Source organism: Leptonotus elevatus, chromosome 2, assembly GCF_054856555.1.
Source record: "Leptonotus elevatus isolate MCC_2025b chromosome 2, RoL_Lele_1.0, whole genome shotgun sequence".
Classification (NCBI taxonomy): Eukaryota; Metazoa; Chordata; class Actinopteri; order Syngnathiformes; family Syngnathidae; genus Leptonotus; species Leptonotus elevatus.
This window is the reverse complement of record NC_141240.1, coordinates 11,252,430-11,267,875: the sequence shown is the minus strand read 5'-3', so window position 1 is coordinate 11,267,875 and position 15,446 is coordinate 11,252,430. Positions and strand designations below refer to the sequence as shown.

The 15,446-nt window shown below is 40.6% G+C and overlaps 1 protein-coding gene across 1 annotated transcript in view; it reads right to left on the bottom strand.

Annotated features, from left to right (window-relative positions):
• Positions 1 to 15,446, bottom strand: part of LOC147178414 (cadherin-4-like) — a 243,814-nt gene that overhangs the window by 134,959 nt on the left and 93,409 nt on the right. Inside the window, exon 3 of the mRNA XM_086068548.1 lies at positions 7,686 to 7,709. Coding sequence (XP_085924674.1) covers positions 7,686 to 7,709 — 24 coding nt within the window. The remainder of the gene's footprint in view (positions 1 to 7,685; positions 7,710 to 15,446) is intronic.

Below are 15,446 nucleotides of genomic sequence, written 5' to 3'. Positions count from 1 at the left end.
GAAGATATACCATCTGGGCCTACCTCGCTTCCTAGGTGCGATGTGTCTCTCCAGAGTAAACGAGCCAACTGGAAAATTGCGCAGCATTCCTAATCCAAGTTGTTATCCAGGTTTCTCTTGAGTGTCTTAAGTCTCCTAACTTGAAATTAAGTGCTAACGTGAGTTTGTTGAATTTGTCCCATATCTGTACTTTAACAGCGTGTTTAGCACTGTTATCTCTTGTAAATGGGTAAATCCCCATTCTCCATTTCAAATCATTCATTTGGGACAAAGTGGCGTTCCCAAAGAGGCATTCTATATTGATGCATAATTTTCGCCCTGACACATAATGGATAAGGAATAGTCTTTTATAGACCACCATGTTGGGTTCCTGCTGACCTTATTATCTAAGTGTAGATGCCTATGTTTGTAAGCTTGTTTTGGAATGTAATATTTTAGAATCCGATTTAACTCTTGTAGCTCTTGAACTATAAAGTGACCAAGACCCTATGGTCACTCTGTTGGAGCTCCAGACATCCTCTATGGATAGAGGTGAACCTTCCAGAAGGACAACCGTCTTTGCAGAACTCCACCAATCAGACTTGTATGGTAGAGTGGCCAGACGAAAGCCACTCCTTAGTAAATGGCACTCAGCCTGGAATTTGCCAAAAGGAACCTAAATGACTCCCAGACCATGAGGAAGAAAATAATCTCGTCTGATGAGCCAAAGATTGAACTCTTGGCGTGAATGCCAGTTGTCATGTTTGGAGGAAACCAGGTACCAATGACAACCTGACCAATACCATCCTCACAGTAGCTGCATTTCCAATACAGTTTTTCACTAAAATAAAAGCAATATTGTAATATTTCGATCAAGTACAATTGCGACTTGTCGGTGTTTCCATTGAAGAGCGTTTTGCTTTTGAGGCACAATTCACATAATGTCCCGTCTCGCGAGATCTCGCAGTTCTGTAGGAGGTACTCATGATGTTTATGGAAGACGGACGGAACGTGCATTGAATGGCGGCATATTGGCTCTATAGCTAAATTGCTTTGTCTTTAAAAAGACTTGCTTTCCCCTCAAGAGTCAGCTTCGACGCGAAAGCGCATCCCCGTACTTCCTACTTCGTATCCTCCGTGACCGAGCGGGGGTCACATTACTACATGGAATGCATAAAAAGTGTTTCCATGACACTTTTGCAGAATACTTCTATTTAGATATGTCTCAAAAACTCCCATGTGAGAGCATAAAAACTTGTTTTTAATGTCAAATATGGATATTTGAGATTTTTTTCCCAAAATCATGTGTTTCCATTACCAGCTTGTTTTTGCGCAACTTGCCTTTTGCGCAAAACTGGGGGTCATTGAAACGCGCCTAATGAAGCAATGGTCATGGCATCATCATTCTGTGGGGATGTTTTTCAGCAGTAGGAACTTGGAGACTAGCGAGGGAGGAAGTGAAAGATTAATACAGCAACGTACAGAGCCATCCTGGAAGCCTGCTCCAGAGTGCCCAGGAGCTCAGACTGGAGTAAGGGTTTAACGTCCAATATGACAAAGTTCCTTGAGTGGCCCAGCCAGAGTCCAGACTTGAATCCGATCAAATCCAATCTTGCAAAACATACTGTAATATCTTACAGTATGTTTTGCAAGACATGTGACGTCCTTGGACAGGAAGGAACAAAATTGTAAAAAAAAAAAAAAAACATAATTGGTTTTAGCTGTGTACCCAGCCTAAGACAACCTTGATCTGACCTAAAACATCCTGATAATGGCCTTGAAATAAAAATGCAGGAAAGCAGAGCGCAAGTGGAGAAAAAAATAAACTCTAAATTCACTTTGACATTGTCTTTTCATTTTAACCAAGTTAACTAAACAACACTTTTCTGAAATCATTAGTGAGAAGAACTGCAACAATATTCACACTCTGTATGCAGCTGACAGCATCAACTAGCTGACATATACCATCATCTGACTTTTTTCAAAACTATTGCAAAATCTGTGCTAAGTTGCGTCAATCAACTAATCACCTCAGTCAGGACAGTTTCCTAAACGGCTGAACAAAGCTGCCATTATGACACTTATTTTTTTATTTATTCATTTATTTTCAGTCAACGCTGGATGGTTCCATATTGGCCCACTGAGACCCACCTTAAACCTTATTTTTCATCTCCACACTATTGCTAAGTTACGGCCCATTGTATCCATGAGTGACGCAGAGACCATTGTCCATGCACTTAATACATCTTACCTTGATTTAGTCAATGTGCTGCTGCCTTCTGGCTTTCTAATGTCAAGTAATAAAAGCCTGCAGCTAGTACAAAATGATGCAGCAACACTGTCAAAGAGGATTAGAACATTTGATCACATTACCCTTATTATGGCCAACTTGCACTGGCCCCCGGTTTACCTGAAAAATTATTATTATTTCTTAATCAAAATTGTTTACATGGGTTAGCACCTTACTATCTTGTTGATTTAGGGGTGCCATATGTTCCATCCCGAGAGGGACGACGTGGAGGCTGTTGCTGTGGAGGATTATTTATCGATTGATCGAGACAATATCTAAGTGGAACCACATCACTAGGGGCATTTCTTGTGTGTGTGTGTGTGGGGGGGGGGGGGGGGTTATGTCTCCAATCGAGGAAGAGAAAGAAAAGAGGGCAATCACCCACCCTGTATAAACAGTATATCACATGAAAAAAAGTTGCACCAGCCAAACTCCCCAAGAGATCAGACCAGTCTTTATTCTTCTCTCAGTTTGCCGTTCTTATTTATGTCTGAAGGTTTGATTTATTCAAACAATTTATTAGCATGTGGCAGATGCAAGGCCTTCTTGTTTCTGACACCCTTGAGGGCTAAGAAAATTAATTAGGTCTGGACAAACAGTAACAAATAAAATTTGACAGAAAAAAAACAAACACTGGAATGTGCAGGTCACGTCCTCGTTCAGCTGTTCAATAGAATATTTCAGGCATCTGAATACAAACGCACGAGACTCAATCCAATGTTCCGACAGTCTTGTGTGTTTATTACAGAGCTGGGAACTTCCAATAATCTGCAATTCCCATCCATGATGATGCCCATCTTCGGTATGTGCTTCCACATATTCGGCGGATGCTTTATGACGCAAAGCCTCGCAAAAATACACGGAATGAGAGGGACCATATGTACGCACCCTGATCGATAGACTTAAACGTGCTTCACTCGCTGCTCAGTCCATGTATTTTACTGAGGCATTGTCATAATTGCCGATTAACGGAAGTGCCCAGCTCTGGTTCACTGAAGAACTTGGTCATTGATTAGGGATGTCCCAATCACAATTCTTTGGCACCCGGGTATGAATCTTTGATTTTAAGTATCTAATGATACTGAGTCCCAATCCAATACCTCAGCAATGCATTAAGGAAACAAGAGTGTGCATCCGATTTTTCTCAAATTAATTAAAAAAAAAGACATGTATATACATCAATACCTGTATATGTCATTACATTTCTCTAACATTCCGCCAAATCACTTTTGTAACACTCTCATAAACTCAAAGTACAATATTTTTTCCTTAAGCACTAAATTTGATGATACACATTGAATAACTCAAAATGTGTTTTGGTCCAACATTTTTTTTTGTGTGTCAGCTATAAACACAATATGTTGTAGGAGACTTAATACAAATTTATTTTCATGTAATTGCATGGGCACGCAAACGGTGCCAATTTGGTGGAATCGCTCATAAGCTTTTACACACAATGAAGGAATCCTCTGTCTGAGTGCATTTCCTTTGTTTAATAGTAAACAATACATTTCCATGGTATTTGTAGGCTAAAATGACGAGTCCACACAGCTACGTACTTGTTGGGTACGTGCGTGATTTCTCTCATCTACAAATGACACTATTGATTTATGGCCTTGTGTTCAATATGATATTAGTGTTGTAGTGACATCAGAAGGGTGCCACCAATAGGGGAAGGGCTGGAGGAATGATTTCAGAGTGATAACAGCAATAGACCAACAAGTGCGAAAAGCCTACCTGGTAGGCTGTCATTCTGGCACTTCCAAATATGGGCAAGCTTGCAGTGGGGTGCCGTCGCCTTTGAATGCTGCCCTGCAGCGACCGGCATCATAAGCAAGTTTAGTGTAAAACAGCCTTTAACCAGAGCGTGAGGTAAGTGCAGTGTCATTTTGTCATAAGATAATTAACATTGAGATGGCTGCTGGGTGAGAGATTCTGCACAGGCAAATGAAATCAGGTGATGTAATTAAAACCTTAGTGAGCTTCTCTCTTGTGTGCATTTGATGACCCTCTAAAGCGATGGAGCAGGATATCCCATTTTTATGCTACTTATAGAGACAATTATTAAAGCGCAAGGCTTTTAAATTGGATTTTGTATTGTTCACAAGAGTTGCAATCAATACATGTTGGTGTATTAGGTTCAAATCATGCCATACAAATTGTATGGATAAAGGCATCCAATTTTCACAAAATACAAATTGTGTTTGTTAGTTTTTTTCAATTACATAAATTGTTTTAATTTTGTGTCCTAGATGCATGATAAAAATGGCCAGTTGTACGAATGAAACAATTAAAAAGCAATCATACAAAACAAAGGTTGAATATGATATTTGTATAATAAACAGAGCTTTTACAGCTTTTGAGAATTGTCTGTAAAGTTGAAAATCAAATAGTACATTAAAGTAAACAAAACCATCTCATATATTTTCAGGAGTGCTGTCTGAAACGTCTTAAGATTCCAATTCCGCATTGAGAGCAAATATGTTCCTCTTCAACAATGGTGCAAAGACAATACAGACAAAAGAAGGTGGAGAGAAGCATTGTTTGCTTGTATGGATGTAAGCCGACAGGTATAGTAAGCATCAGCTTGCCTGCGTAATCGAGCAAAACGACCCCGGGCTCTCACAGGCACCCTTTCACTTTTCACTCGCTTCCTAACCCAAATATTCCCTTTGTCACTCACACGCTTAAAATGCATACAGTTCTGGTTCACGCTGCAATGAAAAGAGTCTTAAAATGTTTGCACCTGGGCGTATAAGAACTGAATAAGAAATGACTGATTGCTATTATTATGCCATATGAACACCTGGCTCATGACCTCTATTCTCGAGCATCATAAAGGTTTTTGAACAGGTTGAGGTTGGTGCTCTAACGCTCTTCCACACCAAACTTAACCAGCCGTAGACTTGGCAGTTTGCACTGGGGCACACAAAGTTTCCAACTCCAAACTGCTTCCATACATTTCGTAAGATATAATGCAGTGGTTCCCAACCTTTTTGTGTGTGTCTTGTTTACCTCTGAAACTTTTTGATCAAGAGTGCACCCTCCCTCAGACATGTTGAAGAGTCCCCAAAAATGGAACATACCACAGCTAAGTAATGAATGAAAGTCATTTTATTTGATTCTCTTAACTGGTTACATTTAATTATCAGGCATTGTCTTCTCTTAAACTCAAATTAAGCAAAAATAAATATGCCGCCTTGAAAAATATGTGAAATATAAAAGAACTAATTTTGCAATCAAAATAAATAATAAAACTTCTTTTGGTATATGACTCTTATAACAGTTGCCAGAAAAAACAAAAAAACTGGAGCTCTTCAAATAAGATCCCTTTAAGCAGTCATTTAGACCAATAAATAAACACGAAAACAAGAGGAAAACAAAACACTTAAGAATAAATTAGAAAGTCTTACATGTCAGATTGTTGATTTTTTCCCCCTCAAAATTCAGTCTCACGTTTCATCTGATCTTTAATTGTTGTGAGGCTTGACAGAGTAGCGCCACTGATCCCCGTTAGAGGAATTATACGCTCTGACTTCATTAGCCCTGTTAGCACTAAGCTTCTTTACCCTCACTCATGCCTGGCTTAACCTGCACACTGATAAATGTGAAGTGGAGAGAAGCAAAGATAGGCGGATACAAAGAGGGCTGAAACGGAAGGAGCGCAGGGACAAAGGCATTTAGAGCGCGAGGCAAAGGTGTCAAACTGGAGTACAGAGGATGAGAAAGTAAGAAACGGGAGGGGAGTGGCAGGGCAGAGAGCGTGTGAACCTGAGGCAGGAGAGACGATGAAGCTCAGAGTAGCGGATGAATTGGGAGGGATTTTGAAGGCAAAAACAATCAATTAACTCGGATTGTGCTTAATCAATTTCTCTTCTAACACGTCAACATTCCAAGTGGTTTACTGACATTCCATCAAGAGCGTGTTAGAGAATTAACACTGACCTCTATGAACACACAAGCAGCCACACGCCACATGCATATGCATTGGCGGATCCTCGTCCTCTCGTGCATTCATTTGCTTTTCTTCCCACTAGGAACTCTCTCAACACTATGTCTTCTCCTGCTGCTGCTGGCAGAGCTTTTTGGCTGGCTTAACTACGCCCACAGCCCCCCTGAGGGGACAGCCCGTGACGGATGGCTGCGCGTGTGACTCCGATTCGATTCAGTCCATTTGATAAATTTATTGCTGGCATTTTCAAAATGAAATTAGAGCGATGTCTCAGAGAGACTGTTTTTGCAGCACAGGTGCCATAAATATAGTTCACGTGGCAGGGAGGGTGGGCTAGTGCTGTTGGATCGGGATATCATGGTGAGGGGGCACATAGCAGGGATGCGGGAAAACTAACGAATAAGGTCATGTTATAACAAGCTCTCGTATTAATCATCTTATGGGTGGGAACAAAAGGAAAGGTTACTGGCAATCTGAATTCTGCATGCCCTTCAGTCCAACAAGGAAAGAGTGGCAATGTGGATTTTTTAACGGTTGTGACACACACATCTATAACGATTAATAGAGATGGATTGAGAAGTCTGTGGGCACAAATGTTCTACTAAATCCATCATTCATGCTCAGGCAGATTTCAAATTTATATGCACACAGAGTCTTGTCAAATCTATTTGTTTATGTCCAAACTATTTGCCCCAAGGTCCCTCGTCTCTTCAGTACAGACGGCCCCGTCAAAGTCACGTCTGTCAGTCATGTATGAACACAAACACAATATTTTTCTCCACAGCAATAACAGCATGACTTGAAGAGTGTTTATAAATATTTTGGACATAACTGTAGGCGACTTCAACATATTGAAAGGACAAAAGAAGTCAGGCCAGATATGGATGCACAGAAGCCAATTTAAGTGAGCACTCATTCATTGTCATGGTGCGCGGACTTATTTATCTTCCTCTCATTCAGAAATATATGTGAGTGCGGTGGTGGTGGGATGATGTATGCTGTGCCAGCCCTTTAACATTCCTCAGAGTGAGGCTTGGCCAGCACACATCACTTACCTTTATAGGCCCGTGTGACAGCGTCATATATCGCCTATCATCACATATATGAGAGGTACAACAGTCTGTGTGTGTCTGTGTGTATTGAGTGAGCAGCCTGTCACAAAAACGTTGAATCTGTAGCAATGCCTCATGTACGGCATGCAACTCTAAATGAATTTGCACAGGAATGACCTTTGACTTGTGCGTAATAAATCTAGAAAAAGAACATGCCTGCATTTAACCTCAGTCACTGGACTACCTTGGACAGAAAAACAAACAAAACAAAAAAGCAGTTCAATACGGTGACCATGAAAGCATTGTCAGAAAAGCATATGGTCAATATCTTCCTGCATTTAGTCCCTTAACTTTGCGATGATAGAAAAAATAAACATGGCAGCACAGGTAACAACTCCAAGGGCCCTCTTACCTTTCTGTGATGACACACTGGCGCCTGCAGAAAGAAGAGAGAAGACACACATGAATGACTCACAAAATCCAGTCAATAATATCAAAGATGATAAAAGGACTGTTTTTTTTTATTGTTATTTTGAGACTGAAGAAACATTGACAAAATAATACCACACAGCAGGCAAGAACTCTACACACAAAAACACTAAACAGCTTTTCTATATTCAGAAGGAATCAACCAGGTGGAGGATGTGAGCAAACACTTGGAAGAGAGAAGCCTTAAGTAGAGAGGCGAGGTGGCCAGACCCCTGGAAACCCTCTATCTCTTAAACAATTCACCCCAATGAACCCTTGGTCACTGCTGAAGAGCACTGAGACAGAGCAAATCAAATCCTTTCGGAAAGCATTTTAGCCTCTTTTTCAAGGCACACAATCCCTTCCCAGCCCACAGGATGTGCTCCTGGGTACACAATAATGCACTGCTTCTCTGTTTTTACAATACAGAGTATTATGTACTAAGGGAAGGCAAAAAATTATGAAGAGTACATTTAACATGCTATTCGAATATAATATTGAAATTTGAGTGTTTAGAAGACTTTCACACGTGTTTGTGCATGCATTGTGGACAAAAAGGTTTGACAAAGATTTCATAAGCAAAGAGAAACAGAACAAGGAATATTTTTTGCATTTGGTGAATTGAACAAAGGGCCACGGCCATGAAATCAGGGGATCTACAGTCAGTACATCAGGATGGTATTTGTGGGAAACAGTCCTCCAATTAAATACGACCACATATGTCGTTTTGAAATGTGCTGAATTACATAAGTGTTACGTATTGTAGTTTAGCAACCCCTATCGACCATGTAAATTAAAAAAAAAAAAAATAGTAAAGTGAACCATAAGTGTAGTTACTGGGACCTGAACACTGGTCGTGTGGGCGGAAGATGAATGTCTATCCGGCTGAGCTAACAGGCCAGTAATCATTTTTGTGTTGACTAAGTGTTTTGTAAGGTGAATCATACTACAACCTCAGCCTCTTCCTAACATCAACCTATTAGTGTCCCATGTAAAGACATAATGTGTGCAAGCTCACTGAAAGCCTGATACTAACCCCAACCGGCGACAAATTGACACACGTCAACACTAAAAAACACTAAAAATAATACAAAAATAATTATAGGTCTGTTAGCTGAGTAAGATAGACGTTCGTCAGACGACCCGAGTTCGAGGTCCATTTACTTTTTTTCCCCAACTATTTTTTCCGCTATTTACATGGCCGATAGAGGTCGCTAAACTACAATAGGTAACACTTGGTTGTATTTTGGTGCATGGCAAAACGACCAATATGGTCGTATTGTGTTGGAGGGCCTGTTGATTTGTAGTGTACCAGGTTAGGCATGGCATACTCCAAAACTTTGCTCCAGTGAATATGGTGTCCATTGTGAGAATCTGTGCTTATCAATGCAGTTTAGTATGGAATAGGACTGATGATTTTTAACATGGTGAGATTATGAGGTGTCACAGTGGGTTTGTACATAGTCTGATGTTCAAATGTCCTCAAGTTATGCATTCCTAATCGGATTTCAAGAAAAGGGTTCAAATCATTATTCAGAAAAAAACAAAGCCAACCTTATCACAAAAAATATATATAATTTTCCCTCCTCTAAACCAGACCTTTAGTCTTTCGCCACCCTTAAAATACTGAATTGACAGCACGGTGAATGAGTGGTACAGAGGGCTTATCACCATTCTGAAGTTTGGGGTTTAAATCTAAGCTATGTGTGGAGTGTTCCCTCCATGTTTTGCATAGGTTTACTCCACATGCTCTGGCTTCCTCCTGTATTAAAAAATAAATAAAAATGCATGTTAATATTATTGAAGACTCTAAATTGTCCGTCTTTGTGAATGGTTGTCATCTGTCCTGCCTTTCACGAAAACGTTAGCTGGCCAGATGGGCCAGTCAGAGCCACGGTATCCAACTGTGGCCAAAAATGGCAAACAAGGCCAAGTCCTATGCAGTCACTCCATTGGTGGAAAAAAAAATGTGAGGAAATGTCATGTCATTGCCATGCCCTGAAAACACTTCTCTTCTTAGTTCCTGATTGTGGCGTCATGGTGAAGGTGCCACACTTCACAGCTATATGAGCAGCATAAAGTGAATGGATTTAAAGCGTAATTTGAAGTGAATGTGTGAGTGACGTCCTGATTTGCCTGTGTGCCCACGGCAGTACCCTTGTGGCTTGGAGTATTATGTAAAGTAGGCCATATGCCAGCGCAGGTTTCCACATCCCAAAGGATGCATGCAAGCCAAATAACGTTTCAGCATGCCTGAGGACGGAAAAGTTTTTACGTAATTTGGAAACTAAGAAGAATAAAAATAGCCTGACTGTTTTTGTGTTTAGAACATGAATCAGGCCAATATAATATCTAATTAAGTCAAACAGCATATTGTACAAAGCTTTAGTCATATTTGTTTGTTCAGATAGCTCATCAGTTGCTATTCATCTAGACATTTCAAAATTCATGACTCATTAAAATAACATAAATTAACCAAGTGATAATCTGACTGATTTGACACAAAGAAAGCTAATAAACAAGGAAATATCACATTTAAACATGAACAGTCTGTTTGCAATTGCACTAATTATGGTATTCCTCTTTTTTATTGTGTGAAGTCTGAAGGCCTCACACATTATTCTTATTTTATTTTTCTTATTTCTTTATTTTATTCTTGCAACTTTTTTGACACACTTCTTCTTCCACATAATTTATCCAATTCACATCAGTCTAATTTCAACATATTCAAAAAATTCCCGCCACAGGGTTTCAATTTTTTTATTCAAAAATCCATCGTTTCCCACACTTCAACATTTTTCACCTAAAAATTACCCCTTCATTCCAATTGAGGCCAAATTATCCCCTTCACTTGTTATTTACCACTCATTTTTACTGACACATTCAAAATAACGGATTCAGACAGTTCCCATTTTAAACTGAAATCATTATGCTCATTTAATTCACCTTATGAACAATTTTCAACATGCCAACAATTTACACATTTTTTTACTGCACAAATGCCAATATTAGGACATATTCTACATTATTTGCTCCTCCATCAATACAATTATAAGTATTCAAACTTCAGGATGTGCAGATCATTCAAGTCATTTAATTTATTACTCGAAATTCCAAATATTTACATACTCAACTCCAATGTCCCTGTATATTGATCGATTAAAACCATTCCAACTTCAACACAGCTCATTCAGTTTCATTCAGTGTCATTTCGCACCATTCCATCTCATTTCATATTATTCCAAATCAATCAAATTTCCACATGCTTCAATGTTTTTTATTCAGCCATTCACCCTTGAAACGCAATTCCTCGAAATTGCAAATGTCTAGTTACATACATGGAATAGTAAAATGTGTGTCTTCATTGGGTGTATAATTAAATGCTGCGAGTACAGCCAGCCCATATCATTGCTGAGAGACAGCCGCGTGGAAACCGTTTGGAGTGAATTACGGAGGTCCAAAACTAAAAAGTCCTTGTTGGTGCTTGCACAAAGCCAGCAGCTCTCACTTTTATTTTGAAAAGATACTGTAATAAGCATCAAGCCTATTAGTGAGAGATCGGTTAAAGCAAAGTTCACAGTGGTACAACAGCATCAGCTCATTAGTGAGCTAATTATAATAAAACACTTCTTTTTATCCCTTTAAACTTTTCTCTGATAACGATGGAACTTGTCTTGTGTTGGTAACGTTGATTGCCATGGACAGTGATTGGTCCTCTTGTTTTTGACAAGCCAAAACATATTTGTGAGGATTGGAAAAATGGATGAATCCATTCTGGAGCTGGAACCTAAGTCAGCTGAGATCCCAGCCACAACCCCTTATTGAATTCACTCACACACCACCTACGTGATAGTCAGCAATGTCAACAACCACACAACTAATGACCCAAGATGGATTTGTGACACTCCATCTGTCATATAAATCTGGCTCCTTCACACTTTTACAGTGAAGCTATCAAGTAATAGAACACAGTATAGAACACAGTGTTGTGTTTTACAGGATATTTTGTTTGTACTAAACTACTATAATCAGCACAGGTTAGTGTCAGCCATTGTTTCCCCCATTTTACATGCTTACCATCTGTCAAAACATGCACATAAAAAAAAAACAGCAAACAAGCCATCTCTCCTTTGCCACTGATGATGTTTTCTTTCAACTTGTATGTAAAGGAAAAAATAGGAAGTTGCACAAGAGGAGATTTTATCTTATCGTGTGATGAGTCATAATCACTAGCAGTGATGATTAGTGCCAATATTTCTTAGAAGTAGCCAATGTTTGTCTCTTTTCTCTTCTGGGAATCGGTTTTCATCATTGACCAACCCTGACCTTCACTTGACTTGTCTGTAAAGATAGTTTGCTCAAATTTAAATGTAGATTAGCATTCTCACATTTTTATTTGTTTGTCTGCTACGAATTCTCGGCTTAAAAAGAAGAGTGGGTATAAATGAACTTTTTGAACGTGTCTTGATTTCTTTAATGTAGATGTTCCAGGGTCTGCTTTGGTTGTTAACCTCTGGAAAAAAAGCAAACATAGTATATACGGTAATCAGAAGAAGAAAAATCATTCTGAAGCCTAGATTGGTCTTTGCGCATGAAAAAAAAAATTAAAGAAAAAAATACTAATGTAGCTCCTCTTTATCCACTCATTGTTATTGGGGTTCTAAAGGGGGTGATGAAGACCTGAGGTGGGGGTACAGAAGGGCGGTGTACCTTCTATAAAATGCTTTGAAAGTCATAGCATCACTTATAGCCTCTCCCACCCAATATCTCCACGTGCACGTCGTGAACCCTGCCTTAGCTAACGGAGAAGGGCGTAGTCGGTCTGCTGGCGCCTAAACCAACATACCCCCCAACCATGGGTAAATGGTCCTACTGCCTTGCGGGAAGGCATTATGCCAAAGGCTAAGGGAAGGTAAACCCTGACAGAAAACCTGCTCTGTGGCTGAGCATTAGGCAGTTCACCGATTACAGTGAATCCTGGCATGTCACTGCAACACTTCCCAGCTGCCAGTCGTCCTGGTTGTTTACATGCTATCGGATTCCAGCTGGTGCGTGGCCAAGTTCGGTGGCATCAATGATTGCCACTGTCACCTTAATCCCTTCATCACGCAGGTTTCGTCTAGCTTCCATCATCTCACGTCACTCTCTTTCTCAAACCCTGCGGCGATGGGGGATTGGCAACGAGGGCAGGCTCTGAATGCAGCTAGTAGCCTCTAGTCATCCTCCTGCAGGTAGACGACATAGGCAAGATGGTCGTTTGGGACAAGGCCGGAACAGTGGTTCCCTTCGGCAGCTACCCACGTGACTAGGGATGGGAATCAAAAACCGACTCCCAGTGTTTCAATTCCTTGGCATCATTTGTCGTTTTTGCTAACGATTGCCTTATCGGTTCCGTGTGGGACGATGCCGTCACTACGCGCGCAAGTCGCGCAACATTTCCGTGTGCGCCAAGCAACAAACATGGCGCCAGTTTGTTGACTACTTCCAAGAAAAGCTAATAACAGGCCAACTTGCAATGTTTGCAAATTGGATATTTTGTCTAAGGGAGGAAACTACCACTATGCAAGAGCATTTGAACACACAGTATGCGATGACTGTCTGTCGTGTTTGTGAGCGTTCTGGAGTCCTGGTGGGATCAACACAGCAGCAACGGCCGCCAGCAATGCAAGCGTTCCCCTATCAACACTCCAGGTACTGGTAGTAATACATTAGCGGCAGTTTGCCTTTATGTGAAACGTGCCGTTAGTAACTGCTAATGTTAAAGCCCGTATCTCACTAAATGGCGCCGGTTTGCGAGGGTAAACGCCGCGGCCCGCGAGTGTTGTGTTGTTTTTTTCATCAGTGTTCATTCAAGGTTGCAAAACATGCAAAGATGTAAAGAATGAACCATGTCTTAAAAGCAACACTCGCTGCTTCCACACGACCACACTGACTCTGCTCACGGGAGTCACACACCAGTCTACTGGCTGCGTCTGCTTTGACTGAGACAAGGAGGAGGAGTTTTTGAGTGCTCAAAGTTTATCTTAGTGTTGAAATGTTACTGGAGTTGGACATTATTGTCACAAAATAATCTAGGTTGTAATTTGTACATTTCTACAGAAGATGATTTAAAACAAATGTAGTTGTATTTATTTTCAAATCTCTTTTCTTTCTTTCTTTTCTTTTTTTTCTGGGGACCCCATGGCACCCCATTAAGTCCTCGAATGTGGACCTTAAAACTTCACTGTTAGGTTTGTAAGGCCATGTTACTTTTAAACATGTCTCTTGTTTACAGATACAACTAAGACATAAAAAAAAGTGGTTGCTAATATATGTTTATTCATCTTTTTTCAAGAAAAAAAAATCAATTAGAGAATCAATCAAATTGTTAAGCAGAATCGAACACGGAACCGGAATCGTAAAAATCGTATCAAATCCCATCCCGTCACCTGACCGAGAAGCCCTATTTAGGATCGCACTGCTCGCCTCTATCGAGGACGGGCCTAGAAAAGGAAGCCCAAACATTGCCTGTTCCACAATCCCCATGGACTCAACCATGCCCGTCATGGCATTCCATTTAACGGTCAAGATAACAGGACGCTATGTCCGTGAGACGTCGTCTTGATGTGGCAGTGTGTTCAACCTGAGAAGACTTCAAGCAAAGACTAAGTGTACCACCTTCACCATCTTTGATCCGCAGTATGCCGATGACGAAGTGTTTGATTCCCACACCGACGTAGGTCTCCAGCATGCTCTCAACACCATGGTGGACACTTACTCCCAACGTGGTCTCGTTGTCAACACTCGGAAGACCGAGGTCCTATGCCAGCACACAGCACGTGGCGATCGCCCCTCCCATTCTTCCTTCTTCGCATCTTATCATTACTACATCTGGAGCTATGGACGTCATTGTCGTATCGACGGACTACCCTAGGAGGAGGACCCATTGTTGATAAGAACAATCCAACAGGTATGTTTCAAACTACGAAAACTATTTTTTAACATTTGCACACAAGTGGTGCTTAAGTCAGAGCTACGTGGTAGCCAGAGGTGCTCAGGAGTTGGGCCGGGCCAGGCTATTGGGCCTATGTCAAAATGGCAGGGCAAATACTTTGTGCCCTGGTGTACACTTTTTATTCAAACTAGTTTTAGAATTATTATTTTTTTAATTCAGACACTGATGTTGATGTTTGCTGTCTATATTGTAAATGGATTAATGGGCTGCTCCCTCTAAATTGTGGGCCGGTCTCTTAGGGTATACAGAAGATGCAGGCCCACTGGGCATTTGCCCTAATGCCAGATGGTCAGTCCAGCCCTGCCCCTCAGCAACACGCTGGTGTCACTGATGCAAACTGTAAGCAAAGACAGACAAAGGCAGCTTGTCACTGCATTTAGCCAGTACCATTTGACTTGTCAGTGTTTATTGAATGAGAGTGACTTGTGATGATCAGTGTCCAAAAGGGAAGTCTTTCGGGTTAACAAAACCACATTCCAAAAGTGACTTTATCGAAGAGCAAATTCCAATATTTGCATGGAAGTGTTCTTTTGCAAAGCAGTACTGTTTCCATTGAGGCAAACAAGGTGTATATTTGTACGACCCGAGGAAAGCAACACACACTTGGGTTACCTTATGCTCAGGGAATGCCGTCATCTTGCTCATTATATACTAATGAGTTGTCTATTAATGAAAATGGAAAGCATTTATTTTGTGTGCACAAAGGTTTCA